Below are 10,320 nucleotides of genomic sequence, written 5' to 3' on the forward strand. Positions count from 1 at the left end.
GTCTGTCTGTTCTTCAGAAATAATTTCTATTAGAGGAATCATAAAAGAAGTAGGTCAACAACTACAATTTTAAACCCTCTAAACCACAAAAGAAAGGTTGTTTAAAGTAGTGCAGTTTCAATTTGTTACTAACCTGTTGCCACAAAATTGTTTATAGAAATACTTATGCAGTCAGTTTTTTAAGGTTCATATATGGTGTCATACCATCACTTCACATCCCACTCTGAGATGATTCAGGTCTTCCACAGGGATGTGGCCCTCAAGGCATAATGAATTGCACAGTCATGAGTCATAAGAACCTTTGCAGAACTGGCCCAACACAGTATAAATTCACCCTATCCTTCACGTGAACTGCAGAAACCTTGGAGACACCCAGAGCAGCAGTGTTTCTCCCTGCACAAAACAAGGTACTGTAATTATTTCTAGAGATTATTTATTACATATACTCTTGGATGATGTTGCTTTGTTGACAAATGCATAGAAAAAAAAAGGTGTCAGGGATCTGAATTGGAGACAACAAATGCTTCAGAAAGTAATTTACTAAGATGGCACAGGCATGGTCTAGAAGATGTAAGTCTTAAAAAAATACAGGAAGAATAATTTATTGTACAGCGTTCTACAAATTCTAGAGCTCACTGGCTAGCATATCTATCACAGCACTGTGTTTGCTTGTCAGCTTAAGTCAGCTAATCTGTTCCTGTGCTTCTCAGAGCTGTTCCTGTGCTCCTGGTGTGCAAACTGCTTCAGGACACAAACTGTCTTTAAGGCCATACTATACCAACCAGAATAGCTCCTAGTCCCTGCCTAGAGCTCTCAGCTAAACCTGCAATGCAAATTACAAATAGAAGCATCTGTGGTCTACTGAATATGGAAAGCTTGTCCTGCAGAAGAACTGGGAAGCTATGATCTGGGCTAGCACTGTAAGACAGAGTTTCAGGACATTTTTGAAAGTCAAAAAGGGAATTTAGGATGCAATAGTTAGGGCAGTGCTTGTCTAAAAGATTGGAAGGAGTATTTTGTCTTATCCTAAAGGAATAGTTTGACTGTTACTGTTACAAGAGTATTTGTTCACTGCAGCTATGAACATCAAAATGCTCTTGTATAAACTGAAGGATAAAAGCTGTCGTAAGAGATAATCTCTCAATATCGGCTAGCCCAGGCACTGGTAAGTAGTATTATCAACTGTCTCTCCAAGTTGCTGTAAAGGACAGTGTAACAACAGTCCTGGTGAACAAATACAAAATAAGGTTGAATGCTGCTTTTTCTGTAACCCAAATGATAGCAAGTGTCATCGGTGAAACAGGACATGCTCAACTTTATATGACTTAATAATAGTTAATCCTCCTTGTTCTTCATATAGGTAAATACTTTTAGAAAGCCTTTAAATCTCAAAAGAAACTTCAAAAACTGAAGAGAATCTTGCAGACACACAGCAATCAAATTAGTCGTTCACTAATAGCATACTTTCTCCCTCTCTGTGCAGGTTCAGAACAATGGAAGCTTTGAATAAAGCAAATACAAGCTTTGCTCTTGACTTTTTCAAACGTGAGTGTCAGGAAGATGGTGACAAGAATATTTTGTTCTCCCCTGTCAGTATTGCATCTGCCCTGGCTGCTGTTTATTTGGGAGCCAAAGGTAACACTGCAGATCAGATGGCAAAGGTGAGTTTGGGCTTCAAAAGGTAGCTGTCTGAAAGGGCTGATCATTTGGAATAACATCTTCTATACAAGAAACTTACTATGACGAAACAGAGGAAAGCCATAAGCAGAAAAATTACTCTAATCAAAACTTTACACACATATGCCAGCTTCTGTCTTACCCCTGATGGGCACTGTAACTAACAGGCCAGTTCTTTACTTGTGGAGGTCAAAGAAATAGCCTACTCTAGCCTCTGGAAATAGGAACCCAAACAAATGAGAGAGGCGGCACTGGCGACAGTGTCTCCTTTTAAATCTCACCAGCAAAAATAAGGTATCATTATCCCAAAGCTCAGTAACTTGAGCACTCACCAGGGAGAGGGAGACCTGAATTCTCCTTCTACTTTGCCACAGACAATTCCTGCCTCATGTTTCATTGGAAGTGACCCCCACAAAAAGACTCTCCCCTATAGCTCTTGCGAGCTTTGCAGTCTGCTAACATAAATCCACATCCACAAGGTTAGAGAAGAAACTCGATGAGAAGAAACAGGATGAGACTACAACCCTTCCTTTGGAGTATGTCTTTTACAGGCAAAATCACCGGCTGAAATCCTTCAACTGAATTTGTGCAAAATGCACAGCTTTAGCAGGCAGCAGTGAGAACAGCCTCAATGCATAGTTACCTAGTTCCTATCGTAGGAGGTGAGGCTTGTGAGTTTGCATCTGCCAAGGGAGAAGAAGTTGTCCTACCTGCTAAGGCAGTGATCTAACTCCTGATTTACAGGACAAAAGAGGGCCAGCAGGGTAATAAAGAAAGGAGCCATCTTCTGTAAGGAAGATGGGAAAACAAAACAAAACAAAGAGCATACGTCTTCTGAAAAATGTTGCAAGGCTGGATGCACCCCTTTGTAGTCTGGCTAAGGTGCACGTGGCCAGAGCAAGGGATTTAAGCATGAAACTGCCCCCATCATTTTCATGCTTTCTGGCACATAGAAGCTCTCCATTTAGACTTCTGCTTTGCTAGTTTCCATTTGGAGATAACTGTCTCTCTCAGGTATTATTTGGTCAGCCCAGGGCATAACTCAAAGCAGGAAAATTTATCTAGAAAGGCCAGGTACATGACAGATTTGCCCTGCAGCATTCAGCTTAGCGTGCTCAAGCCATTTTGTACACATGGGCCTCAAGACCTAACCAAAGATTTCACATTCAGTCAGGACTGGATTCAGGAATAAAATCTGAGTTTGACTCTCTTCATCACCAGTCCCATGACATCACTGAAAGACTTTACTGAAATAGTAAATTTTCTATTGTTGCATTTATTATTGCTTTCTCCACGACAGGTACTTCACTTTAACAAAGCTGATGGAGCCAGAAACATAACCACAACCATAAAAATGCAAGTCTATTCCCAAACACAAGAGCGTCTATCAAATCGATGTGCTTGTTTCCAGAAGGTATGTCACCAAGTCTAGTGATCAAGCTATGGGCATACTCACATCTTGTATTTCTTGTACTTTCCTTCCACATTTGCATTTGCCTACGTTTGCCTTTCTCAGATGTAGTGTACACAATGAATTGGTACAGCATCCTGTGATACCTTCACCTAATGCAATACTTATTACATGCTTCCCCTTTTTAGGCAGAATTGCAAAAACTAACCTCAAATTTGCAAAATTTAGAATTTCATGTTACCATTTTCTGTCAATGCATCTCTTATATTTTCCTTTAGCTTTGAGGAGAGATTTCTTTCTCAAATTATTACTATTCAATAGGTAGCTATTTAGCAACATGTTTTTTGACCAGGCACAGTCCCTGTCTCAGAGAGCTAATCACAAGAACAAAGCTGTCCTCCTACACATTTGATTGCAGCATCAAGGCAACAAAACCCAAAACATTAACTTTTTCAGGCTACCTATGCTTGATACACTTCAGAAATTAGTCTCCATTTCAGTTGAGAAGTTAACAAAATAAATTGATATGTTGGAATTTGACAAGATAGATGAGTTGCTTGCAATGAATCTTAGAGAAATGGAAATAATGATATTCCTAAAATATTTCTTTGACATACTGTCAGGTGTCTTGTGTCAAAGTATATGTAATTTAAGATAGCAAAAAAATACGGAAAAGCAAACATAATCCCTCTGAGTCAGCAAAGGCAGTTTTTCCTCATTGACAATTCAACCATGGTGGCATCAAGCTCTTCTCTCAGCTCTTTCCCATCACTGTTATTCTTTGTGGGCGTGAGCCATTTCCCTCCAGTCTGCCCACAAAGCCCCAGCAGCCACAAGTTCTGATGAATGGGAGCGTGGATCTGCATCTCACAGTCTAATCCCATGGCTGGAAGATTTATTTTAGGGACTACGTCAACAACTCATTTGCACTGCATGAACAGGAGGGGGATTGTTCCGCATGAGTAATGCTTGTTTGAACTGTAAGAATTACAGAGCGCTGTGGGTAGGGCAAAGGGACTGTTCTAACAGTTTAGAAATTTAAGTGTCTGTTCATGCCTCTGAATCTGAGGTGATGACAAGATGAATACAGCACAGATTTTTAGTTTACTAGTTCATAGCATAACTTCCTCGAGCTCATTTGAGAATTTGAGCCCACATTCATTTAATCCTGTTATTTCAACATAACAAATTTACTGCAATTACTGCAACAGAAGAAAATTTACAAAATATTAACATTAAGAACAAAACTATGAAATTTAAGGGCAAGATTTCCATGTGACACACTCAACTTCCATAAATGAGAGGAGTCACACAACCAAATCTTCATGCATTGTTTAACAATTACATTGTCTCTCGCTCTCTGGATATACTTAGTTTCACAGTCTCCACTTAGAAACCTTTAACTGTTTTACATAGTTCAGGCTCTTACCACTTACATTCTGAGCACTTACTGTGTCTATACTATATCCACAACTTGAAATCATTTCAAATTATTCTTTTAATAGCTGTCTAATTTAGAATACCTCTTGTGTTGCAATACAGGTGACAGATTACCTCAATAGAAACACTTTACATGGAGCTGCATGAAGGAAAAAATTAGAAATCTTGAACTGTTTTACACAATGGATGAGTAACTTAATTTTTCTTTTCTCCAAGACAGAAATTGGCAAATCAGATAATATCCATGCTGGGTTTAAAGCACTCAACTTTGAAATCAACCAACCCACTAAAAATTACCTGCTTACAAGTGTCAACCAGTTATATGGAGAAAAAACATTGCCTTTCAGTAAGGTAGGTAGGCAATTTATTCACATTATGTAGTGCTATTTCACCTTTATGACCTCTCTATGACAACATACCATAAACTATATTTTCACTACATCTGCAAATCATGTTGTTATCCTTTCTATGAGACTCTTCCTGAGACTTTGGGCACTAACATTCTAGTTTTATGGGACATATATCTAATTTGAGGGTGATTTCCAGGCGTTGATAAGTATAAACATTTAAATTGAGTATTTCCACAAAAAATACTTTGTTCCTTTAGCAAAAAGATGTGCTTGTAGTCTATGGCATTTTTATCATGTTACCTATTTATTAGCATTCATGTTGGCAGGCAACAAACATAAGACAGCTGTCTCTCTTGTGCTGCAGGAATACTTACAGTTAGCCAAGAAATACTACAATGCAGAGCCACAATCCGTTGACTTTGTGGGAGCTGCAGATGAAATCAGAAGAGAGATCAATTCCAGGGTCGAACAACAGACTGAAGGTAAGCTCCTGCCTCTTCTTTCCCAACTCAAAAATATGCTGCTTTGGCATTGAGCAAAGTCTCTGTACCCAAGAGGCCCAAGGCAGGTAACCCATTCACCTCAGAAAGGTAAAATAGATCAGTTTTCCTAAAGCAGTCATTCACTGACAAGCACTTACTAAAATTAGTACACTTCATCTGAACATGTGAGGAAGGAGGCTTACTCTTCTTTGTAAATCAAGGTTACCCCAGTAATCACACATTTGCGAATAATCTTAAGGTAGAAGCATCCTGTATCAGCACTTACAATTTCCCTGGCTTGTATCTGCAGAAATTGTGCCAACACTTTGAAACAGTAAAACTGCACAAATGTGTAAACACCCTTTCGTTTTCTCTAGGTAAAATCCAAAATATGCTGCCTCCTGGATCTGTAGATTCGCTCACAAGACTGGTCCTGATAAATGCGCTCTACTTTAAAGGAAACTGGGCAACAAAGTTCGATGCTGAAGCTACCAGGCAAAGGCCTTTCAGATTAAACACGGTATGGGAATATCTTGACCTATATCCTAGACTGCAGGTGGAAAAAGCAGTGAAAAAAATGAGGGAGAGAAATTCCTGTCAGTCTTTAAATCCACATGAAATCTGGCATGAAAGCTATTTCCCTTAATGCATACAGCTTATTTTCTTCATCACATCTTCAGCATAAACACTGCACACACTTACTAGCACCTGAGCCACAAGTAAAATTGTCAGAAGCTGTTTTTAAACAAGTTTCCATTCTCTGAAGGCAGCGAAAACAGAGAGGTGAACAAAGACGGATGAGTTTGTTTTTCACATTTTCATTTTTAACCATACCACAAATCAGAGTGGAATACAGCTTCCTATAATAGATGTTATTTGACGCAGCTTAGATAGCCTGCCTAGCCTCCAAGTGCCTTTCCAGAAGACCAGAGGTCCTCTGTAGAACCTGTGTCCTATGACTTAGAGCCATAAGGATGTCTCAGACACACTGGGCAGCTTCTACAGCAAATACAATAAACTTCCACTGTGCTACTTTAACTCAGTCCTTCTGTGTTCAGTCAGAGTACAAATGGCAAACATCTAATTTTATTTGTTGCAGCATACAACTAAGCCAGTGCCAATGATGCACCTGAGTGATAAATTAAACTGGACCTACATAGAATCAATCCAGGCTGATGTTCTTGAGCTTCCATACGTCAATAATGACCTCAGCATGTTTATCCTGTTACCAAGTGACATCACTGGCCTACAAAAGGTAAAGCAACTGAGAATGTAGATCACGTGAAAAAACAAAAGTGTCATTATTTTCTTATTTTATGCCTGTGTGAGGTAAAAGACCATGTTGCAGTCAGGTTTCTAGGAAGGAAGGTACTGATCAGGCTCAAGGAAAAGTAAATCCCAAATTTGGCCTAGCACTATGAACTTAAACCTCCTGGAGCTCAGACTAGATCTTTTTCCTGGCAGCTGGCATTTCTGTGGATTCTAATATTGATCAGTCCTGGCAACAGGCAACCAAGACCCTGAAAGACTGGCTCTTCTTCTAGCTGAACAAAAATAAGGACACAAAGCCAGCCTGCTGAGATTCACCATCTGTACAATTATGATTTCATTCTAAAAAAAAACAACCAACCACAAATTGGACAGCCTCCATTACTTTCCAGGAAGTCCAGAGCTAAAACACATGGACACTGCCACCTTCTGTAAAGAGATGGATCCTGCCTTTGGATAATAAACTTATTACATTCTCATTTATGTTAGTGAGTGTTCTGGAGAAAAAAAAGCTCTTTTCAGTAAATTCTAAAATGTAGGGAAGACAGAAATATGACCAGTAAATCAATCAGACTACTGTCACTTGACACTGATGTTTTTATTCTACAAGTATTTAACCCTGCTATATTACCTAACAATTACTGAGAACAGCTTAAATACTGCATTGACCTACTGTAGAACAACATACTCATTTAGTCAAAAATATTTCCAAATTGGTCTTCCACTACTCATTGTGTTTTGGGTTTTTTGGTTGGTTGGTTGTTTTGTTTGGTTTTGTTTGTTTGTTTGTTTTTGTTTGTACTCTTAAAACAGCTTGAGAAGTTCTCCATTTAAGAAAAGAGAAGAAATAGCCTGTAGGGCACAGGTTTTTGAACACTTTGTAATTTTCTGATTTTCTTTTTACTAACTGCAGCTAGAAAGAGAATTGACTTTCGAAAACTTGTCTGCATGGACCAGCCCAGAATTAATGGAGAAAACAAAAATTGAGGTTTATCTGCCCAGATTCACATTAGAAGAGAAATACGACCTCAAATCTACTTTGAGCAGGATGGGGATACAAGATGCCTTCACTAAAGGTCAAGCTGATTTCACAGGAATGTCAGAGAAGGGAGAGCTGTTTTTGTCACAAGTTTTTCACAATTGTTTTCTAGAAGTAAATGAAGAAGGCACAGAGGCAGCAGCTGCCAGTTCAGCAGCACTGGCATCACGAAGTCTTGGTGCTGCTGTTATTTTTGTAGCAGATCACCCTTTCCTCTTCTTTATCAGGCACAACAAGACCAAGAGTATCCTCTTCTTGGGAAGGTTCTCTTCCCCCTAGAAACCCAACCATTACTAAACAGGCCCTCACAACAACAATGATGAACAAAATACACACCATGATGAGCATCTCATGTGCACTTCTTCATTTTCCTGTACTGTTCACAAATCTCTCAATGTTAGAAGAGAGCACATATTTAAAATAACCTGGAATTCAAGCCTCTGGCTCACTTTCCCAGCCAAAGAACCTGAAAATGGTAGCACTACACTATAAGCACCAAGCTGCGCACAGAACAACATTGAGGCTTCTTTTCAGCACTTTCCGAACCAGAACTGCCACAATGCAGAACAGACTACGTTAATCTGAAACAGTAATCCCCAACACACTTGCTTTGGTACATAAGAAGACAAGAAACAGGAAAAACCTCCTTCCTGTGGAATGCTGCTGCATCTCCATTGGTTTCAGCTCGCTAAGCTGGTCATCCCAGGAGGGCTACCTCACCCCCATTCTTTTCAGTTTTATACAAACTTTGTAGCCTGGCACAACTGATAATGAAATAAACCTGCAAAATCTGCTGTATTCCTAATACTGGTGCTTCTTTTTTGAATGCAAAAGGGGTTAACACATGTACTTTCTGATCTCTGCCGCACAGCAATTGTAAAATACTGAACAATATAGAATTGGAGGAAAATAAAATGTACGTGCCTTGAAACCTTCTCCTTTGTAACCTTTCTTGCATTCAACACTGTTGCCAGCCCAGCACTGCACTGTTTTGTTCCCATTTTGCTTTGTCACTTATTTCTCTGGTTTGAGGCAAAATCAACTTGAAGAATCAAGCCTGTAGTAATAGCTTCTGAAGTCCCTTATGGAAGATCACATGCAAATCTCCCAGTTCACACTTACTCCTGTCACAGCTCTTTCTCCCGATGAGTAGTGTCCTAATTAGACATGCATATTTGTAGAGGATGCTCCCAAGCTCTCTGAATTCAGAACGGAACAGGTCTCATATAGGACTTGCACACACCCCTAGCATCTTACTAGAAATATCTCTTGGGATGGCAGGACTCCCTTTTCCTGTCAGAGAGGATGCTGCTGGCTGTCACTGAGTCCTTTCTGTTTTCTTCCATGCAAACAGTTGCTTCCAGGGTCCCTTCTGGCTCTGCTTCCCAGACAGGAATGCACATAGAAAAAGTGTTGTGAAGTGCGTGCTTTCCTGCAACCTTGTACAACCTCAACAGCGCTGTCTTCTGTCTGAATCAGCTGTGAAACAGAATCCCTGTGCATTCAGGTACAATTCTGCCATGCCCTGCTTCACCTAACTTAAGGGCTTCAGGCCCCCACAGCCAAGCCCCTTCAGCACTTCCTGATGTGCCTCAGGAATAAAGGCATGAAAGCCACACCTGGGAAGCCAAGGAGGAACAAAACCATGACAGCACACATCCAAACTTAATCACAGGCCTTTAAAGTCAATGGAAATGTTAGTCACCTATTCTTTTTCCTTCAACTGTTTCAAGTGTGATTGCAAAGATGACAGAGTTAACATTCTTTTGGTGTTACCAGATCATTAGTAAGTGGCAAAGTCCACAAAACTTGGAGGACAAGTTGCATATTAGGGAACAACATTCCCTCAGGGTGAGCAGCACAGCACTGGAGAATCTTGATCCTTGGAAGCTTGTGGCTGACCTTATCTACTGATGGCCCTGCTCCAAGCAGAAGGTTGACCTTTGGGTGTCTCTTTGAAATAACACTTGTGATTCTCTCTCTTGTCAACATCCATTTTGCCTTCTCACCTCCTTTTCTCATCCTCCCTGGCATCCTTGCTTCTTGACTAGCAAAGGGGCTAGCTTGCTCACTCTCAGCACACTTCTTTGGAACTTGGAGTCTCTTGGCTTGGGCTTTCCCACCACCTAACCATTCAGCTGACCTTTCTCCTATCCTGATTTCTTGGTAATTTACTCATTGTACTAAAAACAAACCTTGTTTAATTTCTGGCATTTCTTCATTGCCTTGCACAACACTGATTTCTACCACTTTTTAGAAGACTTGACCCACACTGTTCCCGTAACCAAGCTTGCAGCAAAATGCTTAGCACACAGTAGTTTCCTTCCCTTCCTCCATTCCCCTTCCCCTGCCCCCCAGGCTCTTGCAGTTGTTGCCACCACCTTCTCTTTCCTTCACCATCCAACAGCAGCCCAGCTGTTTTCGGGGACTGCAAAGTGACAACTACTGTGCCATGTTTGCCAACGTTGTATTTTTTTCATTCCGCCCTTGCTCAAGCCTGCCCAGTGGTGTTGTTGCAGTCCTTGCCCTCCATCACTACATGCAAGTGCTATGCACTAACTCATTTTTTTTTGTGTTTATCTCAAATGTTTCCCAGCCATGGTTGCACTGAGATTTCTTCACCAACACAATCAGTGGGGTGTCTATCCCTTA

General features: G+C 40.4%; 1 protein-coding gene across 2 annotated transcripts; it reads left to right on the forward strand.

The window, feature by feature from the left end:
* The first annotated feature begins 327 nt into the window (after positions 1–327).
* On the forward strand, positions 328–8,587 carry LOC309435657 (serpin B10-like). 2 transcript variants are annotated; one of them, XM_082044165.1, is made up of 8 exons: positions 328–407; positions 1,484–1,661; positions 2,978–3,091; positions 4,745–4,879; positions 5,243–5,360; positions 5,738–5,880; positions 6,460–6,615; positions 7,543–8,587. In XM_082044165.1, the coding sequence occupies exons 2-8, from the start codon at positions 1,494–1,496 to the stop codon at positions 7,945–7,947; spliced, it is 1,239 nt and encodes a 412-aa protein (XP_081900291.1). In that variant the 5' UTR covers positions 328–407; positions 1,484–1,493; the 3' UTR covers positions 7,948–8,587. The 2 variants fall into 2 exon arrangements, with proteins under 2 accessions (XP_081900291.1, XP_081900292.1); XM_082044166.1 differs by having other exon boundaries at positions 366–407; positions 1,484–1,545.
* Positions 8,588–10,320: the final 1,733 nt, after the last annotated feature.

The sequence above is a fragment of the Streptopelia decaocto genome (assembly GCF_964273445.1).
Source record: "Streptopelia decaocto genome assembly, chromosome: 2".
NCBI lineage: Eukaryota > Metazoa > Chordata > Aves > Columbiformes > Columbidae > Streptopelia > Streptopelia decaocto.